Genomic DNA, 27,094 nt, shown 5'->3' with positions numbered 1-27,094 from the left:
AGGTGTAAATTTTATCCAAGTTCAAAGCCTGTTGTGCTCCTCTGATATTCAAACCTCTAGCCATAGTTCTAGAAACACTAAATTCTGGAAGGCACTAAGGCCAAAGAAGAGACAGGTGGCAGAGCTCCACCGATAGCTAGAAAATGATATAAGGTTTGCAGATATAAGCAAGAAGGCAGGACTGTCAAACACTTTTTGCTTAGACAACTTCAAGGAGAAAGACCTTCAACCTAAAAAGGATACAACAGAAAAAGGACAGAAGCCCAACAATACTGGAATCAAGAATAAAAGAAAGTCAGGCATCAGTAGCTCTTAGTAATCTTAGCTACTTGGGAGGCTGAGATCCAGAGGATTGTGGTCTGAGGCCAGCCTGGGCAAAAAGCAAGACCTTATCTCCAGAATAACCAGAGCAAAAAGGGTTGGCGATGGCTCAAGTGGTAGAGCACCTTACTAGCAATCACGAAGCCTAAGTTCAAACTCCAGTACTTCCAATGGAAAAAACAAAAAAGGCAAGAGAGTTTACTTCTTCCCAGATGTGGATGACACATGGCTGTATTCCCTGCACTTGGGAGGCTCAGGCAGGAGGGTTTCAAGTTCGATGTCAGCCTAGGCTATATTGTGAGTTCAAGACTAGCCCGAGCTACACAGTGAGACCTTGTCTCAAAAAAGCAAGGGCTGGAATGTAGCTGAGTGGTAGAATGCTTGCTTAGCTCATGCAATGCCCTGGATTTGACCCACAAAAAAAAAAAATTTAAAAGTGTACTTCTTAAGTATCAAAAAATTAATATTCAATTAATACCAACAATCTTGGGAATCCATGGATAGTCCATCAGAAGAACAGAGCTGGGTAAATGTTTTCTAATGTAATTTAAGTTCTTAAGTTAAACATGGAACCCATCATTTCTCCTTTGCAATTTTGGCGGCAATGGAGTTTGAACTCAGGGCCTAAAGCTTACCAGGTGGGCACTGTAGCACTTGAACCACTCCTCAGCCCTGATTTTCCATTTGAAATCTGCTCCTCTTTCTGGTAGGCAGGATGCATTTTACTCTAAGGTATCATTTAATTCTCACAATGAAGTAGCATTTATTATCTCTACTTAGTAGATAAGATTTAGGTGAAGAAATTTGCCCATGGTCTCTCTGAAGTCACTCTGTAGTGATTTTCATCTCTTTTATACTCACAGAACTCATTTTTGAAAACTCTCTTCCCTTAGCCAGGTACCATGCCAGTGGCTCATGTCTGTAATCCTAGTTACTCAGGAGGCAGAGATCAGGAGGACAGTGGTTTGAGACCAGTCGGGCAAATAGTTCGAAAAACCCTATCTCGAAAATACCCAACACAAAGAAAGGGTGGAGGAGTGCCTCAAGTGGTAGAGGCACTAGTAAGCATGAGGCTCTGAGTTCAAATCCCAATGCCACCAAAAACAAAAAAAGAAATTTTCTTCCCTTTCTATCTACTGAAATTAATTTATGTGTGGACTCTAACTCTGTTATCTATTTGTCAGAAACTGGTTGTAGGACTCTTTTTGTTATTGTCGTTTGCCTGCTTTCTTGAGAATAGTGTTAATGTTCAGACTTCTTTCTACATTGTATAAACATTTAATTAACAAATATAAGGCCACATGAAAGTAGGGAGTATAATAATATAATGAATACATATAGGGGGAAAGAATGATTCAAAGAGAACTGTTTAACAGTGTAAGTTAGTCCCAGTTTCACGACGTGTAAGATCTGGACTGTGGAGACCAAGTGTGTATATGGGGTGTCAGCACACAAGGCAGCAAATGGAGAAGAGCACATGCATTCCTGTTGACACCCCAACAGTAGAAACAATTCAAACAGAGCAATCGGCTAAGTAAGACCAGAGTCTCCCAGTCTGAAAGGCCCTCAGAAGCATGGTACCTAGTGATGAGCTCCTCCGCAGCCTGGGAGCACAGCTGCATCTGCGACACCTCTTCCGTTGCCAGGTCAATGGCGTGATGGATGTACAAGTGGGTCCGAAGAACTGGCTTTCCAGAGTCACACTTCTGTTTGTCTTCCCAAGATTTGAGCGTGCTTTCAAAGGCCTGTTCCAAACCAGCATTGCAGTGAATGGTTACTTGAGAGCTGAGACCAGGAGCGTGTGTGTTTAGAAACTATAGAAAAATCTTTGAAACCGCGACTACTTCTTCTCCAATCTAACACCTCTTTAAATAAATGAGAATTCTAAAAAAGACATTTTAAAGCTTCCTAGTGTTTTGCCACAAAGTCATGTGATCAGTGAGGAAGAACATATCCCCGAAAAGTTAATAAAAAAGCTTTCTGCTTCAGTCTTTTTCAGTTTATGCTTCAATCCTTATTTTTATTTTATTTTACTATTTCATCTTTACTATTTTACTAGCTAGTATGAATATTGTTAGTCTTATTTGTTAAGGGTTGATCGTAATTAAAAACACACATTTTGGGGAAGACTGTAGAAAGACCAGTAACTGCCTGGGTTAAGGGTAGGGCAGGGATAGATGAATTGGTGGAGTACAGAAATTTCTAGGGCCGTGAACCTATTCTGTATGGAAGTACAGTGATGGATACAAGTGTTCATACTAATTCAGGCTATAATACATAGAAACATGGAAATGTCACATGGAAACTCCCTGCATAACTATCTTAAACAAATAAAAATGTCACTTTTTTCTTTTAGAAAATCAGAGGACAGGAGGGCAGAACAAGTCCTATCTGGGGGGTGGTACTGGTGGGGGGGGAGGGGGGAAAAGGGCATGGGAGGTGAATATGGTGCAGATGCTGTGCACACATGGATGCAAATGGAAAATCGAAAGCTGCTGAAACTATTCCAGGAAAGGGGGAATAAAGGAGAATGGTGGAGGGGGTGAATTCAAGTATGATATATTTGATACTTTGTAAGAACTTTTGTAAATGCCACAATGTACCCCCAGCACAATAAAAAAGACTTTCTATTGTGCTATTATTAAATAACATGACTATAGACAATAACAATGTGCTGTATGTGTCAAAAAGCTAGGGATTTTGAAGGTTAACAACCATAAAGAAATGATAGATGGTTATGGAAATAGATACATTTTACCTATTTTAAACATTGTACAATGTATCCACACATCAAAATATGCTGTCATTTATATGTAGAATTTTGTTTATATGAATTAGTTAAACTAAACTTAAGTAAAAGCGATACAAAGTTTATTGTCAAGAAGTTCAATTTGTTTTTCTTTTCAACAAACCGACTCTTTGTTTCACAGAAATAAAAAAAACAAGTTTTCATACTTTACCAAAACCCACAGGCATACAATACAAACAGCAATGTCAACTAGGGCTCCATTTAATAATAATATCTTGATATTGGCTTATCAACTGTAACAAATGTGCCACACTAATGCAAAATGTTAATTGACATGTGTAGGGGGCGAGAGGGAACAGAATTCTCTGTGCTTTCTGCTCAATTTTTTCTATGAAATTGTCCTAAAAATTGTTTAACATTTAAAATAAAACAAAATGAACATTTGTTCATAGTTAAACCACACAATCTAAAAGTCAGATTTCAGTCTTTTTATTTCTCATACCAACTTAAGGTGTTTTAAAAGCAGCTTGATAAAATTCTGGAGAGTTTTTGCTACATACTCTGTCCCTTGTCAGCATCTGAGCTCTGTTTTTGTGCACAATTTTGATAATCCCTGGAGGCTGAACCCATGCTTCTCCATCCACCTGCACTGGGACTCCCTCATCGCCAAATATGGTGATTTTTACCGTACGGCACTGAAATAGAAGAAACACGTCATGTTAGAGTGCAAGTCACCCCGAGAATTTGACCTGCTGTGTGTGTGTGCAGCTGGACTTCTAGTCACTTCCGTGGAATGGAATGCTATGCTTTGCCACTTATGATGACATAAACAACTGAAATGACAAGAAAGACAGTATTTTATAAAAGCATGTCTAGTGTACCGTCATCTGGAATAGCTTCCCCAACCTTCTGCAGCCCAAGAACTGTGGCCAGGCTTGATCAGAGACACCAACCTGAGCTATACGATGATGCTGCAGTTTGATGACCCTGGAAACTGCCATTTGCATACTATCAAATACTGCAACGACTTCCAGGATCTTGTCATCAAAGGATGGTGCAGCAAATATCTGAAAGGAATAACCATATTACCTTTCCCTGGAAGGCTCAGATACAGTAGCCCAGCCAGCAGTGTAAACCCTGTGACATACTTATACTGAAAAACATTACAAAGTAAGCATTAGAAAATGACAATCAAAAAAAAAATCACTGAAGATAGCTTTAAGTAAACAAATCCAACTTTTAAAAAGGTCTGGTGTCTTCATGGATATAATACTCAGGCCTCTCATAAAGCACTCTGTGGACTAATGCATTCTTAAATGGTTCATCAGGTATAAACATGTTAAATATTTGCCACACATAACTCAGATCCTGATATGGGAATATAGGCAATTTTTAGCAATCTAAAAAAAACCCAGAAGGTGATAGTGTTTCACAAAGTTAAAGCTTACGATCTTGTCCACTTGGAATGTTTTAAGGGTGATCTGATGAGGTGTCAACATGCACACGTGCCTTATGTCTTAACCTAACAGAAACAGACACCTCGGAGGACAAAAACACGTGACTCACTTGGCCCTTATGTTAGATGCATGTTCACAAAATTAATGCACTCTGAAAGTCCAATTTATGCTATATTACCTTATTCTTTTTACTATCTCCTTTATTATATCATAAATATGACTGAAAAAAATCAGTATAAAGGAGTATCCTAATTAAATTTTCATTGAAAATATCAGAATATGAATTTTCTAAAACTGATATTTCTCAAAATTTTTGCTATCTGATTGCCTGAATTTAAACCTTGCCTCGGCTACTAACTAATTATAGAAACTTTGCCTCCATTTTTCAGTGGTAAAGTTTAGATTAACAGTACAGGAGGAAAGCAGGGTGTGGTGGCACACGCTTGTTGATCCAGCTACATCAGGCAGTGTAAAATAGGATAGGATGACTGTAGTCTAGACACGCCTAGGAAGGAAGCCAGACCCTATCTCCAAAATAACCAGAGGGTGGGGGGCCTCCAGCCCAACACCTAATTTTTATCCTTATAGCTACTTCAAGAATTGTGTTCTCTTTTCACAAAATTATATTTATGAGGTTGTATTTTTTTTTCTTTTTTAATATACAAAGAAGAATAAAAAGAAAACAAAAATAGCCCTAAACCTTACTGGCCAAATGAGCTCTCTTGATATTTCTAAAACTAAAAATAGTATTAATGTACATATAAACTTAGAAAATTAAAAGCACAGAAAGTGAGTGTGATGGGCAAAATAATGCCCACCTCTCTATCCCAAAAATGCCCATGTGCTAATTCCTGGAACCAGTGAATATGTAACCTTGCATGGCGAAAGGAACTTTGTAGATGTGACTAAATTAAAGGACCCTGACTGGGGAGATTGAGCTGGATGTTCTGAGTGGGCCAGGGTCCTCACAAGGGTCATTAGTGGTGGAAGAGGAAGGCAGGAGAGGAGGCCTCAGCTATGTGACATGAGAAGATTCAACTTCCCTTTGTTGGCACAGAAGATAGAGGAAGGAATGAGGGCGGCCTCTAAGAGCCAGCAAAGGCAGGAAATAAAATATTCCAGAGAGCACAAAATGAGCACAGCCCAGCCGATACCTTGATTTTTAACCCAGGGCAACCATGTCAGACTTCTACCACAAACCACAAACTGTATGATGATACACATGTGCTAAGGTGCTAAATTGTGTTGACTTGTTATAGCAGCAGTAGAAAACTAACACAGGTGTGAAATTAAGAAGTAAAAACTTCCCTTTATTTACTTTCTCTAAGTAGATTTTGTGTCTACCCAGAAAATCATTACCTACATCTCAGGAAAAGAAATTTTAGAATATATCCATGAAGGATTGTGGAAATAAATCTGTATTGATTATCATCATTATAATTGTTATTTTGTGATGCTAGGGTTTGAACTCAGGGTCTTATGCTTGCTAGGCGGGCACTTTACCACATGAGCCACACCTGCAGCCCTTTCTGCTTTCGTTACTTTTTGAATCAGGGCCTCATGTGTATGCCTGGACATGTCTAAGCTGTGATCATTCTATTTATGCTTCACACCTAGCTGGGATGACAGACTCAAGCCACCACACTCAACTATTGGTTGAGATGAGGTCTTGCAAACTTTTTGCCCAGGCTGTCCTTCAACCATGATCCTCCTGATCTTCACCTTTGGAGTAGCTAGGATTATAGGCAAGAGCCACCATGCCTGGCTCAAGAAATAAATTCTTAAATAAATCTATTCTACTTCCCAACTTCCCAATGTAACATATTATAACATGAAAGTAAATTAATATTTAAAAGCACATTATAAAAAGCAAGATATTCCAGTAACTTAATTATTGTTGAGAAAGCAAGCTCTTTATTCTGATTATGCTACTTACATCGTCCTCCTTGGTCCCACCCCAGAAGTTAGTGCCTCCGGCGTAGCTAGGGATGTTCAACACGGCTATGCCTTGCAAGCTAGGGAGAGGAATGTACTGTCCATCACACTGCAAGGTAAAAAGCTTGGAGGTTAGACAGAAAGAGAGCAAAACCATTAGTTTAAAAGATAGTAAAATACCAAAGACAAAGGGTGAGAAGCAGACTGCTTTGGTAATGTCTGCTCTTTCTGAATACATTCCCGCACAGTACAAAGGCCTTTATCTAATTTTTCAAACACAGGTTGAGTATTTCTCAACAAAGGTCCACACTCTTCCAGCCAGCATATAGCTGGTACTCAATGTATATTTGTAAATGAATGAATATTAATTTCTCAGTAGAATAATGCATTTTTCTATTAAAATATTTTGTTAATATATTTTAATACTATTGGTTCCTCTTCTAAGTCTATATAGTTTATAAATGCATTTAAAATCTTTGTAGAAGGGGTCCATGGCTTCACCTTTTCAGGGGGTGCTACTACTGTACAGAGAGAGCCCCAATTTCAGGATCGAATGGTAATGATGGGACAGTGCCTACACCTCTTTTAGTAGAAAGCTGATAATCACTTTCATTTTTCCTCCTTGAAGATTTAATCACTAGTCAAGAGGAATTTAGGTCAAATTAGCTCTACCAAAGAAATTGTTTTCCTAGGTAAGATAGTTTGAAATGTCTTTACTTCACAACAGACTCACCTCAAGTTGAACTCTTTGTTCTAAATTCTTGTATGATCTCTGTAACAATTCCCGGGTCCCAAGGACTCCATACCACATCAAGTTTTTAGTTCGACTCCTGAAAATAAATATTGGAGGGCAATCTCAGGAAATTTTATTTATTTACTTTATTTATTTTAAAGGAAAGCAAGCAAAAGCAGTTATAAATGAAATTAAAGTAAAATTTGCTTTGTGTAATAACATTATTATAATTATTATTGAAATTACCTGCATTTTTCAGGGTGCTCTTCTCTCTTATTATTAAATTCTAATGAAATTTTTGCATCTAATCCAATCCCAAAGTAATTGTTCATGACACATTTTTCTGAATATCCATCTCTATGATAAGGAAGATTATATAAAAGTCAATCTCAGGTTCATTACAACTTGTTCACAAAATAGCACTTAAACCATTGAGGCTTCCACTCCTCACAGAAGGTCTTGAAGCTTAGCAGGAGTCAAGGTCAGGTGTGTTACAGTACCTGTGTGCAGTTTTTTTTTTTTTAGTACATGTGATATAATAGGATATTAGGCGAGGCAAAGCAGAGACAGCCTGGTTTGGTTTACTATTAACCTTGACAAAGTCTTTGTCTTTCTACTTCCTTACAAAGGCACATCAGGATGATTGTGGGAGAGTCTTAGGGTCAGGTGCCTGATGTGAGGTCAGTCTCCTCCACATCAACTCTTAATAAAAGGCAAATGCTCATTGAGCAAAATACCTACTAAACTCAATCCATTCTTCTAAATATTTTTGAAGGTTAGAAATATGGTGCTGTGAGGAATGTCATTGCAGAAATAAGGTACAACAAAAGCAAAATTAAAAATGAAAGTAAAAAGCCAGGCATGATGGCACATGCCTGTAATCCCAGTACTCAAGAGACTGAAGCAGGAGGATCATCAGTTGAAGGCCAGCCTGGGCAACATAAAGAAACCCCATCTCAAAAGGAAAAAAAGAAAGAAATGTATCTTGAGCTGCCAAAACTATTTTCCAGAATTTTGAGGAAGGACAAGGTCAATGTGGACCAGAACTCCCAAAATAAGTAAATCCAGAAGCTGGATGTGGAAAGATGGCAGATTTGGCAGGGAAGGAGCTAAGGAGAATGTCATAAAACCATTAAGGAAAAGCCTCCAGTGAAGAGCAAGTAGAGCTGGGCCTTTGCCAGAGTATCCCTCTCAGAAGAGCAGGCAGGAAGGAGACCTGCTTTGGGGACTGGCCTTGGAGAGCAATGAATTTCAAAGGGGTCAGTGTCCTCACCAGCATCAACTTTTGATATTTTCCTACCACCCCTTTTGGATTGTGACACATAAAAAATGCTACAATTAACATATGACAAAGACAAGAAAAGCCAAAACAAAAGAATTCTGAAAGTATTTTCTTACAGGGATTCTAGGTCTGGGTCGATAAACGGTGTCGCACCAAAGGGATCGATGTTTGCTAGTAGCATTTTGTTGATAATAGAGCTCCCAGCGATGGAGGCAGCTAGTCCCGCTCTTAAACCTGAATGGCAAAATGAACAGGTACAGGAGCACACGTTAGGAGAAAGCAGGGACAGAACACCAGGTTCCGGCCTCACCTCACACACCTCACTCCAAAATGATGGTGTTCAGGGCCTACTCCCTACATTCATCAAAGGCTGATGAACAAGGCCTTTGTACCTACCTCCAAGTGTCTGCGGGTCGTCAAAAGCATTAAGGAGATAAAGACTTTAACAGGGGACTCTGACATTTTCTCACTCACCCTTCCAGCAATTCTACAACTTCAAAAAAAAAAAATCTATGTTGCTTCTTTTATTATAGCAAACAGTGCAATAAGTCTGTGAGGAATTTATAATAAAGGCTGAGTTACCCATAATCTCATGGACTTAACACTTTCACACTCCCAACACACAGAAATAATAATTTAAAATGTTGAATTCTATTAAAGGGAAACTCAGTGTTGCTGTTAGGAATAAGCAAAATATTAAGTGAAGGTATCTATGAGATTTAGAAGAATAGAGTAGTGAATAAAGAAAAATGAAGTACCCATCCTACCACTGAATATTCAAAACTTCGAATTTATTTCAACATGACTCCCACTAATTCACTATGGTATTCAAAGCTAATAAAATTTCTGATCTACTCAACCTAAAATAAAGACAAGAAACACTAAAGTCTGACAAAAGACAAAGTAATAGGGACTGAAGGAATGAACAAAAAAGGACAGACTAGAGAACAAAAGCATGGCACACAGTTGAGAAACACCAAGAAATTAGAAACAGCATCTTTTGCAAAAGGTTCTGCCCTGAGCAATGTGCTCCTCTTTGAGGATCATTATTAATCATTATTTTAACTAATGTTTTCAGTAATGTTTAGCTAAGTATAAAATAATCAAAATTCATTTTATTGTCGATTTAATTTCATAGTCTTGAATATGCTCTACATACTTTACCATACCAATACCCTTTATGTCTAAGCAAGTAAGTAAACAAAACAACAGAGGGGGATGGGGTACAGTGGCTTGTATCTATAATCTCAGCTACTCAGGAGGCAGAGATCAGGAGGATCGCAGTTTGAGGCCAGCCTGGGCAAAAAGCTAGCAAAACCTCATCTTCACAAATAACCCAGGTGTGGTGGAGCATGCCTAGCACCTCAGCTGTGTGGGAGGCCTAGGTAGAAAGATCACGACCCAAGGCTGGCCTAGGCAAAAACATGAGTCTCTACCTGAAAAATAAAGCAAAAATCAGCTGATTGGCAAGTCTGGCCTTAGATTTCACTTGCTCTGCGTGGAGTGGACAGATTTTCAGGCATTCAAACAATACGTGCTTCAGGAAGCCTTTGAGACGGCTGTACTTTATTCCATCTCCCACCCACAGTCCTTTGGCTTCTATACTGCCAGCCTAACCCAGCACAAGTTATTTCATCAGGGCTGCAACAGATGCATCAGAGGTTTAAAAATAAAGCAATGTTACTAGGCTATACATGTTGACAGAGACTAGTGGCTTAAAACCAAAAGGAAAGACATAGAAATACTTACAGGCTGTGGAATATAGGATCAGATTTACCTTGGTACTTAACAAATAGATTCTTGGGCTCCACCCTAGAACAAATGAATTCTAATTTCTCAGGGGAGGGCCGGGAAACATGTCTTTGAATACTTCCTAGTCAATTATTACGCACAGAAGAAGCTAAAGACCTGGGTTCCTACTGCTAAGTATTCCAAGAACATTCTCTGAAAGGAACATTTATCTTTAGGATCACACTGCTATGGCACAGCACCTGAATGGCAAGCACAAGGCTCAAAGTTCAAACCCCAGTACCACCAAAAAGAAAAGAACACATTTCTATATCTCATGGAAACAAGGACTTACACATTTTCATAGAAAATACACCATGTTTCAGAGTCTGTACTACCTGGGCAAATTATTCTGGTATTGAGCACAGGGAGGTTTTCTTTGGTGGCTGCCACAGCTGAACCAGGGACAGAGTCAGCTTGGGACTGGCCACGACTTGCCCGGGCATCTGGAGACCGAGGTGCAGTTTTGGCTGTTGGCAAAAAGTCCAGGTTAAAAATAATAGTGATATTATTTTTTAATTATATATTATTTTCATTTATAATGGTATGATAATGATAAAGACATAAAATTAAACAATCCCCTCCAAATTCAAGACATGAAATAACTGGATGCCTGTTTAAATCAGTTAGTGGAATTAAAAATATTAATTGTATTTACCTGTTCTTTCACTATTTTGTTTTCATTTTCGAGACATACAGAGAGCTATTTGACAAGGTAGATGCTGTGATCTCAGATCATAAACAGATGTCTATCACAATTAATTTGCATGTGATCAACCCCTACTTAAAGACAAACGGAAAAATTGACACCTGATTTTTTTTTTGGGGGGGTAGGACTGGGGTTTGAACTCAGTGCTCTGTGCTTGCAAAGTAGGTGCTCTACTGCTTGAGGCAAAACTTGAGTCCATTTTTCTCTGGTTATTTTGGAGATGGAGTCTTATGAACTATTTCCCTAGGCTGGCCTCAAACCTCAATCCTCCCGATCTCAGCTTCCCAAGTACAGACATGAGCCACTGGCACCTGGATGGAGTCCGATGGTTTTTAAAAATGGAACATATTTGTTATAATGTATACTACCAATCTAACACTTTTCTCATACACACTGGGTGAATGACCATATTAACTGATGTGACTCCCAGAGCTAACAGGTGGAGCAGAAATATTGTCTTCCATAAATGGAAGGAAAAATACTATTTATGATCAAGGGGACCAATGTATTTTTCCTGTTTCTCAATTATTTATTCAAAATGATGATTTGCTCCAAAGAGTTCTATGACAGTCTTGTAAAAACTCGATACATTTAAAAAGTATTCCTAAACATAATTATTCTCAAAGAAAACAACAAAAAGGAAGATTTAATTCTATCTAAACTGAGGCAATTTAATGGAGTTGCACATAGTACCTTTAACTAATTTAGGGGCTGCTGGTAGGTATTAAAAAAAAAACAGTAATCCTCAAATTTAATTTAAAAGCACCCTAAAACTTAATTATCTTCACTCTCCCTCATCCTAATTACTAACTAACTATATTAATCTTATACTCTATTCTCTCTATTCAAAACAGTCCAGTTACACTAAAGAAAAGTAACAGAAAAGCCACTCTTTTTTTCCTTTCTTTCTTTGACAGATGGCACTTCTGGAGCTGATTTCTAATAAAAAAACAACTTTTATGTTGATCTCTGATAAAAAGCAGAAAGTATACTAATTACTAAGATTGATGTTCTATTGCAGGCAATTAAATTAGTGCTTCAGGTACTTTTTAAATGAAGCACATCACTGATCACACAGCATACTTCTCACATCTCAAGATGTAAGCTGTTACATGATTTACTGATACAGTAAGTGTGCTTCAACAAAAGTCATGCTCATTTTTTAAAAAATAGTAATTACATATAGAAATACTTCTGCTCTTGCTACTTATTTCCAGTAAGTTGGCTTACTAGCAAAAATTGAGATCAGCCCTGAATCATATCCATAGTACTTACCAAATGTTTTGGTACTGTGTATCTTTTGTTTTTACTCATCTCAAAATATTTTCTCTAATTTCCTTTGTATTTTTAAATTTCCTCTAAATACAATGGAAGTGTCAAGTTTATGAAAGTATGATAAGATGGGATGGTGGCTAGTTGGAAAGTCATTAACATGAGTGTTTTGAGACAAGGTTTCTCTATGTATCCCAGCCTGGTCTTGAACTGTATTCCTCTTGCCTCAGCCTTCCAAATGCTGGGATTACAAGTATGAACCACCATGCCTGGCTTGGTTGATATTTTTAATAGATCTAAAGTCTGCTTACCAAATTCACAGATGAATTGAATTTGCTATGATAGGATGAAATGATAGATCCAAATCAAAAAGATAAAAGGTCGTAGGGATGAGTATAAACTGCTATAATTAAATTTGAACAAAATTCAGTGCTCTGCAACACCAACATGTGCGGAATGAGTAGCAATGTGTATCAACGTGCCTTACCGAAAATATCTAGGCAATTCTGTTCGACTCAGGGCATTACTTTTTAAGATAAACATCAACTAAATGGATGCAACCAGAGAAACAAAAAGGTCTAAAATCAAGTTAAAGACTGGTGGAAAAACCCGGGGCGGATCATGTATAAAAGAAGACATCAGTGCAGAGAGGAGACATGACACTATGAAAGCTATACTCGGCATCATTTAAGGACTGCACCTGGAAGAGCAAATTCCTGAAATGCCACGTGTGAAAGCACATATCTAGCTAGCTAGCTCTATCTATGCATCCAGCCACTGAACTCAGAGCCTTGCACCTGCTAGGCAAGTGCTCTCCCACTTGAGCCATGCCCTGGTCCAATTTGCTTTCTGAGTGGTTCTTCAGATGCGTTCTTGAGCTATTGCCAGACCTGGCCTCAAAACCAGTCCTTCACGTCCTGAATAGCTGGGATCACAGGTGTGAGCCACCATGCCCAACTTGTTTTTGAGACTGGGTTTTGCTGCTTTTGTGCCTGGGCTGACCTCTAAGTGTGATCCTCCCATCTCTGCCCCCCGAGGAGCTGGGATTACAGATATGCACCACCACCCAGCTAAAACTGCTTCTTAAACCACTCATAAAGTACTACACAAATACCAATAGTTGTTACTGTCAATGTTATTCATAAAACCTAATAATGGCTGGGTGCCAGTGGCTCACACCTGCAATCCTAGCTACTTGAGAGGTTGAGATTGGGAGCATAATGGTTTGAGGCCAGCCCAGGGAAATAGTTCCCAAGATCTCATGTCCAAAATAACCAGAGCAAAATGAACTGGAGGTGTCACTCAAGCTGTACAGTGCTTCCTTTCAAGCATGATTTCAAGCATGAAGACCTGAATTCAAACCCCAGGCCCACCAAAAACTAAACAAAAACCAAAAAAGCTAGTAATAGGCATAATCATGGGTTGAATTTTAAGAGAAAAAAAGGTCAAGATAAAGAGTAACTTTCAGCATTAACGTTAACAAACTTTGTTCCAGAATTGCGTTTGGCTTTTAGAATACAGTCCTTAGACAAAATAACGTGGACAAAGCCAGAAAATAACCAAATGTTGCCTAGGCATGGTGGAACACGCCTGTAATCCCAGCTACTAAGGAGGCAGAGACAGGAAGATCCTGGTTGTAGGTTAGCTCTGCAAAAAGTTAGCCAAAACCCTATCTCAAAAGCAATCTGGCATGGTGGTATGCATCTGTAATCCCAGCTACTTGGAAGGTAGAGATAGGAGGATCTCAGTCTGAGGCTAGCCTGAACAAAAGCAGGACACCTTATCTAAAAAACAATCTAAAAGCAAAATGACTGGTGAGCATGGCAAGTGGTAGAGCACTTGCCTGGCAAGAGTGAGGCCCTGAGTTCCAGTTCCAGTACAGAATAATCTGAAAATCAGAGCCAACTGTAAGTGGAATGCATCAGAACTGAGTGGTCCGAAGCCTCAGTGACCATCTATCACAAGAATTCTAGAACACGCATAAACTGAACTGTACATTGAGTGAACACTTGGAAACTACAAAGCCTAATGTAGAAGTCTTTACGAGTTTTCAGCACAATCAAGGAATACTCTAAGTTCATGCAGTCGACAGCAGCAGTAGCAATGTTGACAACCCCAGCAAGCACTCACACAGCTCTGGGTACTGGGCACCAGTCTGGGCACTTAGCTGTCACAACAGCCCAATGAAATTGGCATATTATAAACCCCATTTTACAGATTTTTGGGAAAGCCACAGAGAGGGTCAGCAATCTGCCCACATTTACATATAATGTAAGTAAAAGCAAAAATGTAATGAATTTTTACTGAAAAGAGCTGATATAATTATGATGAGTTCTATGTCATTATATTCACATTATCTCCTATCTTTGTTAATTTCAAGTTCTGCCTTGCTTTATCTCAATAAATTAGAAACTTTCTGCTTATCAACAGAAATATTAAAAGTGTATGTTCATCTTCAATTGAAAACTAAAAGGTAGAGAAATAGTTAATGTTCTTCCAGCAATAGTAATAATTCCCCGGCAAAAGTAATTTTGGCAAAGAAAGGGTTGAAACTAGATGTCCTATGACTTCAAAGCTTAATTTAGTGACAAGATGATCAACCTACAAGACCAATTAATGAAATTTATGAGACTACTGAATCATTCAAAGGCCAAATTTTGCACATAACAGGCTCTGTGGCTTTCTTATTATTCTCAAAGGAGTGCGAGGGCTGAAGTAGGTTAAAGCTGGAGACTTAGATATTTCTTCCCTCTTCCTGCAGGAAAACTAAGATGACAGTAGGTCATCGTTAACTCTGTACTCCTTAGTTTATCAATACAATCTCTAGAACACGTGAGAGCACTGGATAATCGTGTAAAGAATCTGTAACTTTTATTACTTTAGGCTTGATGAATAGCTGACTTTTAACTTTCAAAGAGCTTTTTCAAAAATAAAAAGACCAACAGCTTACTTCAAACTGCATGCCTTTGAAAACTAACAACAAAACTACATCGCATTTAAGCCCCAAATGGGGTCATCATGGTTTTCTTACCAGCGGCCAACTCTCTTGTGTCGTCACCTTTGCCCTCTTCTTTTGACTCGTCTGTTGCTGTGCTGTCGTGATCAGAAGGTGGGTGAAGGGCTTCACAGGGGTGAGCTGTCTGCTCGTCCATGACTTTAAGTGGCAAGAAGATAAATACGTTTGGATAAGTGAAAATAAAGCCCATTCGTATTAAGATGTGCTTAGGAGAGGAAAGTTTAAACATACCAAAAAAGTCCATATTCACAAATAAGCACTATTTGGTAACAAACTTGGGGTGATGTCTAGAAAACTAAATAAAGTTGTTGAAACTATACATTTGCCAGAATGAAAAAAACACATAAGAATTTAAACAATGAAATAAAAGTCCAACATAAGTTACAACTTATAATGGGGTTTTTGAACATTATTTCTATTTAATTAATTTTTAGTCTACTACAAAAAATTGTAAGAATAATAAACAGTCTCTTATTATAAAAATTGAAATTCAGGAAGAGCTTATATATATTCTGCAAAGCAACACGAACATTTAGGAAAATAATGATAAAAAAATATCTGCTGTATTTTCAATGTCGTGTACAGGTTTGATTTCCTTAAAGAGTTCAACAGATTCCAATTAGGTAAACAATATTTAAAATTTTAAAAGTGTTATTTAAGTGATTTTTGTACTTAGGACAGAATAGAAATGTTTCAAGTTTAATTTCTTACTTGTGTGTGTGTGTGTGTGTGTGTGTGTGTGGTGCTGGGATAAAACCCAGGGCCTTGCATATGCTAAGCAAGCACCCTATCACTGAGCTACACCTTAGTAATTTACTTCTGAGGTTTTATTTCATGCATTATTTATATGCTGATCTTTCCTATCAAAACCATAAATAAAAGCAAATATAAATTTCCTTTCAGTAGATTTCTACCCCATCCCAAGTTTTTTTATACGTGTGCCCCATCCGACCATCACGAAACCTTTATCACACTTGCAACAGCGTTCTGGCAATTCTTCCAAGCGGATTCTGTTAACGTGTACCTTTTCCGGCTTCCTCAATGACTTGCCTCACTGCCTTCTTTAAGCTGTTGGCCCGCAACACAATTTCCCTGGATCTCACAGCTCTCTGGGAGTGTTTCGTAGTGTCATCTGCGAGCCGCTCCTTGCTTTCACCCAAGGACTCTTCGCTGGAGGATTCTACAGCATCTTCCTCTAGGATGACGGAGCCAATACCTGGGGGGACCAGCGAAACCTGGGAGTCTGTGTGTAAGGCTTGTAGCAGTTGTTCCAGCTTCTCATTTAGGATTGAGCACTGAGAAATCAAAGATACAGCAATGAGAAAGAAACTCAAATAGAAGTAACATCGGCAAATACAAGAAATACAAGAAATTTTTATGTAAGACATTTTGAAGGTCTAATCACTAGAAAGAAAAACACCTAAATTCAAGGAGTTATTACCTTTTATTTTGTAGGAGTTTTGGCTCAGGAAGCATCTATTTAAAAACTTAGTGGAGATGGAAATTATAATTTAGTGGCTTTTTATTTGGAGGAAAGATGTCTAACTGATGCTTTTTTTTTTTTTTTTTTTGCCATACTGGGATTTAAACTCATGGCCTACACCTTGAGCCACTCTACCAGCCCTGTTTTGTTGAGATTTTTTTTGAGATAGGGTCCCATGAACTATTTGAGGGGCTGGCTTCGAACCAAGATCCTCCTGATCTCTGCCTCCTGAGTAGCCAGGATTATAGATGTGAGCTACCGATGCCCAGCTGATCTCACTATTAACTAGATGTGTAACCTAATTTATATATTAGACCCATGGAGTAAATAATTTATCATTTAAGAAAAACAAAATAGCAAAAGTCTTGAGTAACCTAATTTATACCTTAGACCCACGGAGTAAATAATTTATCATTTAAGAAAAACAAAATAGCAAAAGTCTTGAGTAACCTTATTTATTTATTTTCCAGTACTGGGGATTGAAACCAGGGCCTTGTGTTTGCTACCACTTGAGTCATGCCCTCAGCCCTTTTGCTTTTATGTTTTGAGATAGAATCTCACTAACTTTGCCAAGGCTAGCATCTACTCTTGATCTCCTGCCCCGCCTCCTGCCTTCAGGAGCTGGGATCACTGGTGTGCACTATCACGGCCAACTTAAACTCTTTCATTTATGCAGGTATTTTTCCGTTAAAGAACACAGACAAATACTTTGCTGTAAAGTGACACAGCACACCCAAAAGTAATATGCTATATAAAACATTAGACTTGCTTTTAAAAAAGTAGTTGGCTCATGGCACCATTAACTGCAGGTGTGGCCGAGTCTTCTCAAGCTGGTCTTCAAAGCGCTGGTTTGCAAAGGAGTGACCAGTGCACAAAGGATTATTAGCTCAAAGAAACAGCAAGGAAAAATGCACAGTACTAAGGAGGGAAAAGAAGAGAGATACAGAAGGAAAGCAAGCACTTGACACCTGACTTCTGCTCCTTTTGTTTGAATAGGAGTGAATAATGTGCAGGAATGAAGCCAGGAACATACTCCTACTATCCCTTTTATCACTGTACCATTTCCAGCCCTTTCCCTCTCCAGTCATCTCATCTGTCTTTGAGGATGTCAAGACAAAAGCAGGGCAGAAAGAGGTTAGAGACAAAATGCGGCTAAGAGAGGGTTTCTGTTTTCTGAAACTCTCCAAAGAGCAGAAAAAGAGGCTGAACACTTGCAATGTGTGCTTAGTTTCATTTTCTTTTCCTTGCACTCACTCATACCCAGCATGAATCTAAGCAAGCAATTTCTTTGCAAATGTAAATGTACCCAAGCCTTTTTTAAAAAGGCCCTCCTATGAGCTTATGAAAGTAAAGACAGTGGCTTTTAAGGTCAGTAAGCTATTCTTACTTACCATCAGAAAGCTCATGAAGGGGAAGAAATATCTGTAAAGAAAAGGCAATGCAAGAAAAAGAACTTTGCAAGACACCAAGGACCAGAGGTCCAAGGCCCCCTGCTGGAGGGGGGAAGTGGACCATTCAAAGTCCACTGGGAAATGGAGGCTGTTCCCAGTCCTGTCCCCACTGGGACGCCAGCCACATAGCCTCCTCCGCTGAGGTCATACTGCTCTGCATGTCCCTTCAAAATGGCAACACTGGGGAAGGGATTTGAGCTGTAAAATTTGGTTTGTTGGATGGTTTCCAGCAATGCTGTTTTCGTACATATTAAGGAGTAACCATAAGCTAGGATATTTTTTAATTCCTCGTATCTGATTTAAAAGTAATTTTTCTCTTGTTTTAAGATATTTTGGTAGAGAAACCACCTAGCCAGTTTAGCTTTAAAGCATAGTTCGGGACTAGGGGAGCAGCTCAAGTGATAGAGCACCTGCCTAGCAAGCTCCAGGCCCTGAGTTCAAACCTCAATACTGCAAACAAAGCAAAACAAAACAAAGTGAGTGAACAGCTGTCATGCCCCAGTGCTCTCTTACTTTACTAGCCACAGCTTCAGCCACAACTGCATTTTCCAGTGACTTGTCATATGCCTTCTCTACCTTGGCAACGAAGTCTTTTACCGTTTCACAGAGTATCCTTCAAGGAAGAGAAATTGCACAATTCAGTAAACTTAGGAAGCCCACATGCTCCGATTTATAAACATATTTTAAAATAAGCACAATTAGACAAACTGTCAAAATAGCCAGATCATTTGTATACAAGTCTGTACTTCCATCTGCTGTGTAGTACATCTTAGATAAGTTCGAGGCCTTTGAAGTGAGAAATGGATATGTGGATGAATCTTGCACTCCATAATTTAAATTATAGTAATGTTAAGGTTAAAATAAATCTTTCCCAAATACTTAAAGTCTTAAGAAGAGTACTTTTAGATCATTTTTAAGTAATGCACTATTTCCCACAGCTTATCTATTTCAAAACTGAAAATGTGTTGCACAAACATAAGTTGATTACTGATGTCACTACTGAATCTACTATTCGTCATGTGGGAATCTTGATAACACACTGTCCTTCCACAGGGAGGAAGCTGTGCATTGTGTTGCAAACTACTATGCTACTTGAATTGAGTTATTGTCTCTGTAAACTTACTCATTTTTCCCTTTAAGACAAGCAATGCAATAGCATACAAGACTAATTTAATTTCAGTTTCATTAGTGTCAGAAATATATGGTTTATTTGTTTGTTTCTTTTGTTACATTCAGTTTCTTTGCAATAGAAATAAGATATCAGAAAAAAAATAACCTAAAACAATAATAAAATGACTTTTTCAAAAGTCTATGAATCTGGTGTTGGACTTAATAACAACCTCCAGCAGAATCATTAGTTCCTAAAACTTTTTTAACCAGAATTTATACTGATAGAAATAGATTATTTTGAAAGCACAGAATTACTCTCTATTATTGATATAGATTGAGAAATTTGAGGAAGAGGGGAAGAGGTTCCAGCATTTTGTCTTCTATTAAATTCACAATTTTCTCTGATGGATGAGTAGATTGCAGACACATAAATGTTACGAAATCAAGCCATTCTATAGGAACAGTATACACAGATACACACACACACACACACACACACACACACACACACACACACACACACACACTCCAAACCTTCACAACTGTCAGTGAAGCAAAGAAATGCACTACTCCTAACAACTTTTGCTTTATTTGCTGTTTTTGGCAACCATTTCTAGATTCACTTGGACAGAAGGCACCGTATCCCAACCCTCAACCTGCTTGGTTGTTTTTTGTTTTTTCTGGTGCTGGCGTATGCAAGCATTCTACCACTGACTGAGCCAAACCCCTGGACCTGTTGGCTGACTTTTTAAATTCAATTTTCTACAAAGAACCTAGCTTGCTACTCACTAGAGATGCATTTATGTACTCTACATCTAGTTTTTTCTTCTTTGTTGACATATAGTACTTTTATGGAATTCCTTAAAATATGAAGTCAGACCATCAAGAAATTTCTTCCATGAACTGAAGATTCCTCTAAGTTGTGCCACTTCTCAAGAGAGGAGACACCAGCATTCTCATCTTTTTGTAACTCCAACCTATTGGTCTGACTTACCAGAATTTTCTCTTGGGTTTGTGAAAGAGAAACAAAACATTATCATTGCTACTTTTGTGGTATTTACTAACTCCCAGGGACAGAAGCTCTTCAGTCCATCAGCCCAGGCGTGAAAAGGGCAGCAGAGGTTTCCCTCTCAGTTGTGCAACATCCCTAAGGCAGACAGAGGATGAAGGAGCAGCATAAGCCTAGGAACCTTGTGCCAGGAGAACTGATGACTAGGAATATGAAGTTTAGGAGAGCCTTTGCCATACAGATTGTGGGAAGAATCAACTCTCCATCTTATGATCTATCAAATTCCGTATCTATAAGAAATATACCATGCTTATATTCTGGAGGAATGAATTAGCTTTTTACTATACTATACTTTACTGAATATACCTATCTCAATGTGATAGTTAATTTTGATTGCCAACTTGACTGAATCGAGAATCACCTAGGAAATTAGTATAGCACATCACAAGGGCTCTGACCTTATGAATGGTTTAATCCATTGACGGATTCAAAATCTGAACAGACTATTGAGAAGTGGTAGAATATGAAAGATGGGGCCTGACTGGAGGAAAGTGGTCCCTGGAGCATGTCCTTTGAACTACATCTTGCTTTGGTCTCTTTCTCTTACTGCTCCACTGTTCTGCTTCCTGGCTGCCATACTGTGAGCTGCTCCACCCTTCCAACCATGATAGACTGAAGCCTCTGAAACCATGAGCAAAATAAATCTTTCCTCCTTTTAAGTTTGTATAAAAGGCTTTCTGTTATGCCACCGAGAAAGCTGACCAAAACTCCCTAAGGATTTTTTTTTTTCAGCAGAAGGAAATCACTGCAGATTTTCAATGTTAAAGTGACATATAAACCAAATGCAATGTGTAAATGATGCTTGGATTTTAATTTGAATAAATCAACTATTTTTTAAAGAAACATTTGAGATAACATTGATTGATTAATATTGATGGATGTTAGAAAATCATTAGTTTTATTAGATTTTTTAAAAGAGTATATAATTTGATACAATCCCATTTTTCATTTTTTGTTATTTTCTGAGAAATTTGGGTTCTGTGCAGAGAAGCTTCTGCACAGTCAAGGAAACACCAGAATGAAAAAAAAAAATCTACAGAATGGGAAAAAAAATCTGTGACAGTTTTTTATCAGATAAAGGATTAATATTCAGAATATATATGTACTTCCAAAAACTAAACACCAAAAGAATACACAATACAAGTAGTAAATGGACAAATGAACTGAACAGTTCCAAAAGAAGAAAGACAAATGGATAGTAAATACATGAATAAAAGTTCAACATCCTTAGTCATAAAGGAAGTGCAAATCAAACATCATTGAGATTCCATCAAGAAAATGAATATCAACGAATGCTGTTGGATGTGAGGGAAAAAAGGAACCCTCATACACTGTTGGTAGGAATGTAACTCAGTGCAGCCACTATGAAAATCAGTATGGAGGTTCCTTAAAAAACTAAAAACAGAACTGCCATATGATCCTGCTATACCACACTTGGGTATTCCAAAGACATGTGACTCAACATATTGTTGAGATACCTGCACACCCAAGTTTATAGCAGCACTATTCACAATGGTCAAACTGTGCAAACAGTCTAGTGCCCATCAACAGATGAACGGATAAAGAAAATGTGGAAGAGATACACAATGGTATAATTCAGCCACAAAGAAGAATGAAATTGTATTGCTGGCAGGAAAAATAGATGGAACTAGAGATCATCATGTTAAATGAAATAAGACAAAGAAAGGCAAATGCCACATGTTCTCTCTCATATGCAAAATCTAGTCATTACAAATGAATGACAGGAATGCAAAACAGGTTCTGTTTGGGGGCAGAACCAGTGTGAGGGGGTAAAATGAGGGTGAAGAGAGGTAAATATGGCTGAAGAACTTTATACACATGTATGAAAATAGAACAATGAAGCGTTTTGAAATTGGTTTAAGAAGGGGAGGAGAGAGAATGAGGGGGAGGGTGAATTTGGTTGGGGTACACTGTAAGGCATGTGTGGATATACCACAATGGAACTCCCTTGTACAACTAATATATATTAATAAAAATACTGAAAAAAGGTTATAACACTAAACGTAGAATAAACTGATTTCCTTAGAGACACTGCAGCTACATAAGAGGGGAGGAGTAGATGCAAAATGCTGATAAATGCTGAAGCTGGGTAATGGCGTAATGGAAAATGGTTACTACAGTCTTTCATTCTTTTTGAGGCACTGGGGTTTGAACTCAGGGCTTCACAGTTGCTATGCAGGTGCTCTATCACTTGAGCCATGCCTCCAGCCCTGTAACAGTCTTTCTACTTTTATGTATGTTTGAAAATGTCCATAAAAATAAGAATTTAAAATATATCATACACATTATTACACTCTGTCCTCTATTGACTGCTTATAGGCACATCACCTTGAATTTTTAATCTGGGGTTGTAATGGCAGGGCAGAGACAGGCCTGTGAGGAGTGACAAGAGGGGACCGGGGTAGAAATGGAATCACTCAAAGGAAAGAAAGCAGGCTAGCGAGAGATCTAAAGCTAGCAGGACCTAGACAAGGAGCCAAAGCAAGGTCAGAGAAAAAAGATCTGAAAAATAATTGTGAAATGAAGTGATGATAGCATAATTTAATATAGCACTTTGTAGTTTATATGCTCTACACTTATTTTATTACTCTACTTGATTCTAATATTCCATGAAGAGGAATGAAGACATTCTTGCCATTCTTACACTGGTAAAAACAGACATAGATCACAAAAGCTAGCACACAAGCAGGGATCAACTTACACCAGTGGTTTTTAAGCTGTTCTCTAAATACCTCAACAATTCCATAAATGCTCAATTTGAATTCACTTGCAAATGTAGCATTTTAAATACACATGATCATTACAAACAAATAATGTGGTGATGCTGACTTAACACTCACTAGTTTTTGTGCAAATCTTAGGCTAGAGAATCTTCTGCCTTTCTTATTTAACCAAAGACAATGTCCTTACAACTATGTAACCAGAATAAAACACACAAATGACTGGAAACTGCATCAAAGATAAGATGATACCTCTCACATATGAATTTACTTCTTAATTTTTCCCATGAATGTCTTTAGTAATTTATCCAATTCATTCACATCAACAAAACAAAAGTATCCTTTTTTTAATATTGGGATTCTGTGCAAGATTGTATTTTAAAATGAGTTTCCATTGTTAAGAGTGTTATGCTACTTTTGTATTAAGACTAAAAATGATAGAGATGGGGTGGCTATCATATTGATACTGTTAGCATCTGTCCAAATTTCTTAACATGAACTCCATTTAATTAAGTATATAAAATGTCGAGGACGATGTGATTAAACATGAAAGTTAGTAGAAAGGCTTTGATAATATCCACACTGTAGAAGGTGATTAGATAAAATATTTATAGAATATTAAACAAGGAATAATTCTTTTATAACTAGTTATACCTTTAAAAAGCTTCCTTTACAATTTCATCTTTTCTAGCAATGTCCTCTGAAGTGTCCTATAAACACACATTTGATTCACAAGGCAAGAATAGCAAAGCCAAACGTCTATAGGGACCAGGCAAATCACAGGATGAGAGACAGTAGGGAGAGCTAGAGTAAACTGAAAATGTGTACCTTTCTACAGAGTAACACAATTCATTAGGCAAACATAAATCAGCCAGCAGCCAGGTAAACAGTGTTGCCCATCTCTGTCTGCACCAACCACTGTGCATCCTTTGCCAAAAGCCATTTCTCTTTTCCTATTGGTCAGTGCCATTTCCTGTTCCTAAGAAATCTATCACCAAATGTAGTTATCATTACATTTGTATTTCTGTCAGAAGTCAACTCGCATAATGAATTATCTCATCTTTCTTCTTCATTGCAAATTAATTTGTGTATTTTTTCTTCACTGTTTCCTTCTCCCTTCTTTCCTTCTTCCCTTTCATTTTCTCCTCTTTTCTGCATAACAGCAATATCTGTTTGCTAAGCCAGAATCTTAAAGCATTCTTTAGCTTCTCAGTTAGAAATTTCTGTTGGTTTCACCTCCTTCTCCCAGCCAATTTTCCAGTTCTTGTGAAATCAGGATAGGGTGCTTCAAATCGAAATTCTAAATTCCAGCCAGGCAGCATTTGGGATAATAACATCAAGTAGATTTGGCTCCACGTACCAAATCAACTTATGTAAAATCTGATAATTTTGAATTAAAATATAATTATGCAATTTAAACATGCTGAGAAATGTGATTTTGAAAAATTTCATCATTATTTTCCTTTCACAAATATAAATAGTTCCCAAACAGTACTGTTTATAGCAATGACAGATGATAATGAAATACGATTTCCATTTTATAATTAACCATAAATACCTCCCAACAGACATTTATATTAAACTCTAAACACTTTTTACACAAAAATGTTTCAAATTAAGCAGCAAAACATACCCTCTAAATACACTCAACTACAAATAAGATGATAAAGTGACTTTTAAAAATCCATTGAAATTTAGTGTAACTAATTTTGTAAGCTACTTCACAGACATTTCTTTAGAAGAAAAATCACAAAGAAATGACGTCAACAGCAGTAAGCCCCTTGCCTTTCCTGTTCCCCACACAACTACTTCAAGCTTAAATTCCATGACTCACTTGGCAGACGATATGACCACTGCGTGCTCATCGGAATTGAGAATTTTTGTAAGGTGAGCTGCAACCGAGTCTTCATAAATCGTCATCTGAAAAGGAAAAAAACCCTACACTGTATTATTATTGCTGGTGGGGTTTCTGCAGCTCTGTTATTACTGCTTCAGAAATGGAGCCATTCCTGACAGGTGACACAGAGCGATGACACTAAATGAAAAAGGAGTCATGCGAAGTAGATAAATAGTTCCTTTCTGTGATGTTCATTTTCAGCTTCTGGAATTCTATACTGTGTATTTTTAGTAAAAGCACCTTTAAAAAATTTTTTTTAGATGTCTAATGCCTAAATATGAGAAGAATTCTTAAAACTAAGTACAATAAGCTAGGTGCCAGTGGCTCACACCTGTAATTCTAGCTACTTGGGAGGCAGAAATCGGGAGGATCCCAGTTCCAAGCCAGCCTGGGAAAACAGTTAGTGGGACTCCATTGAAATGGAAAAAAGTCAGGAGTTGTAGTACACATCTGTCATCACAGCAAGGCAGAAAACATAAAATAGAACAGTGGTTTTAGGTAGCCTGGGCAAAAAGCGAGATCTTATCTCCAAAATAACTTGAGCAAAAAGGACTAGAAATAGGACTCAAATGGTAGAGGACCACCCTTGCAAGCACAAAGCCCTGAGTTCAAACCCTAGTAACTCCAAAAAAAAAAAAAAAAAAAGAAAAAGAAAAACCAGACAAATAAAAAATGGGCAAAGACTAGAAATTTAAGTAGAATATCCTAATGATCCACACAGAGGAAACGGCGTTCAACTCCAGTCCTCTGGCAAATGCAGACTAAACCACAGCAAAGTATCACTTCATCTACCAGAATGATCAACGTGAAAGCAGCAGCAAATGGAAAATGTCAAGAGTCAGCAGAATGGTGGGCTAAAACTCTCCCACACTGTGAAGGGGTGGGGGTGGGGCACCAAATGGTACAAAGAAGATTCTGGAACACCTTTGACAGTGTCTATTAAAGCTGAACATACACATAATCTCACAGGACCAAGGAATTCAACTTCTACATACACACCCAAAAGAAATGCAGAAGTGTGTACACCAAAGACATGCACCAGAATGCTCACATGCTGCTTGCTCAACAGTGGAATGGATAAAAACTGACACACAACGGAGTGTCACAGGTCACTGAGAAAGTGAGTCACGGGAATGCCGCAATATAATGCAGAGCGGAAGGATCTAGAGCAAAAGAGCCCTCACAAGATGATCTCTTTTATACAGTACAAAAGCAGACAAGACTAATCTTGGCTGTGACTAGTCAGGACGTCAGTTATGGGTAGGAGGTGGGAGGTGGTGACTGAAAGGGAAACAGGGAGTCCCGGATGTTGTCCTATGAGCTGAGTGTTAATTATATAGGTTTGTTTAGTTTGAGAAAACGTGTCAAATTATACATCTATGATAGGCATACTGTTCTGTATGTATATTACTCAATAAAATGTTTTTTAATGTAACTATGCAGTCATACAATCCTGTATGTAATCATACGATCATGTAAATAAATGTTTCTCTTCAATACTGAAAAAATCAACATGCCAAAACTGTCCGACATCCCCTTCTCTATTTGACTCAAACTTTAACATCCTGTTGGAAGACCACATCCTCATGATATGCAAAAATATGCACAATATTTAAACAACCTCCTATTCAGAGCTTTCCATGAAATACTTGCCTCAAATATATTCCATGTCACACAGCTCAGAATTTCCCAATTTAAATGATAGGCTGGGGGAGTGACAGAGCATCTGCCTAACAAGCACAGAACCCTGACTTCAAACTTCAATACCATAAAAAAAAAAAAAGTAATTAAAGATTCAATTCCCAGAGGAATGTCACATTTAATTTAGACTCAAGTTGACCCGTGCTAGTCAGCATGCGACTCTTAAATTTCTATCTTAATCCTTCAAAGGCAGATGACAGGTGGAAAAGCAATTTTATGTCAAAGAAAGGAAGGGAAGCAGCAACTCCAAAGTTACACACTGTTTTGACCCCAGAATCCACTTTATGTTTCTCCTGGTTTAAACACCAGAAACTTTGAAGACCAAAAAAAGGAAAACGCATCTTCTAAAAACACAAAAAAGGAAAATATTCTTCAGATTA

General features: G+C 38.0%; 1 protein-coding gene across 3 annotated transcripts in view; it reads right to left on the bottom strand.

The window, feature by feature from the left end:
• Dgkh (diacylglycerol kinase eta) overlaps positions 1-27,094 on the bottom strand; it is a 173,415-nt gene that overhangs the window by 20,339 nt on the left and 125,982 nt on the right. For all 3 annotated transcript variants that reach the window (XM_074043314.1, XM_074043316.1, XM_074043315.1), the window contains exons 14-25: positions 24,951-25,036; positions 18,710-18,809; positions 16,287-16,557; positions 15,278-15,400; positions 10,604-10,735; positions 8,594-8,711; positions 7,442-7,552; positions 7,196-7,292; positions 6,464-6,571; positions 4,024-4,137; positions 3,631-3,765; positions 1,903-2,066 (exon numbers count right to left, since the gene is read on the bottom strand). In XM_074043314.1, the coding sequence (XP_073899415.1) occupies positions 1,903-2,066; positions 3,631-3,765; positions 4,024-4,137; positions 6,464-6,571; positions 7,196-7,292; positions 7,442-7,552; positions 8,594-8,711; positions 10,604-10,735; positions 15,278-15,400; positions 16,287-16,557; positions 18,710-18,809; positions 24,951-25,036 (1,559 nt within the window). The remainder of the gene's footprint in view (positions 1-1,902; positions 2,067-3,630; positions 3,766-4,023; positions 4,138-6,463; positions 6,572-7,195; positions 7,293-7,441; positions 7,553-8,593; positions 8,712-10,603; positions 10,736-15,277; positions 15,401-16,286; positions 16,558-18,709; positions 18,810-24,950; positions 25,037-27,094) is intronic.

This window comes from Castor canadensis, chromosome 10 (assembly GCF_047511655.1).
Source record: "Castor canadensis chromosome 10, mCasCan1.hap1v2, whole genome shotgun sequence".
Lineage (NCBI taxonomy): Eukaryota > Metazoa > Chordata > Mammalia > Rodentia > Castoridae > Castor > Castor canadensis.
This window is presented reverse-complemented; position numbering and strand designations above follow the sequence as displayed.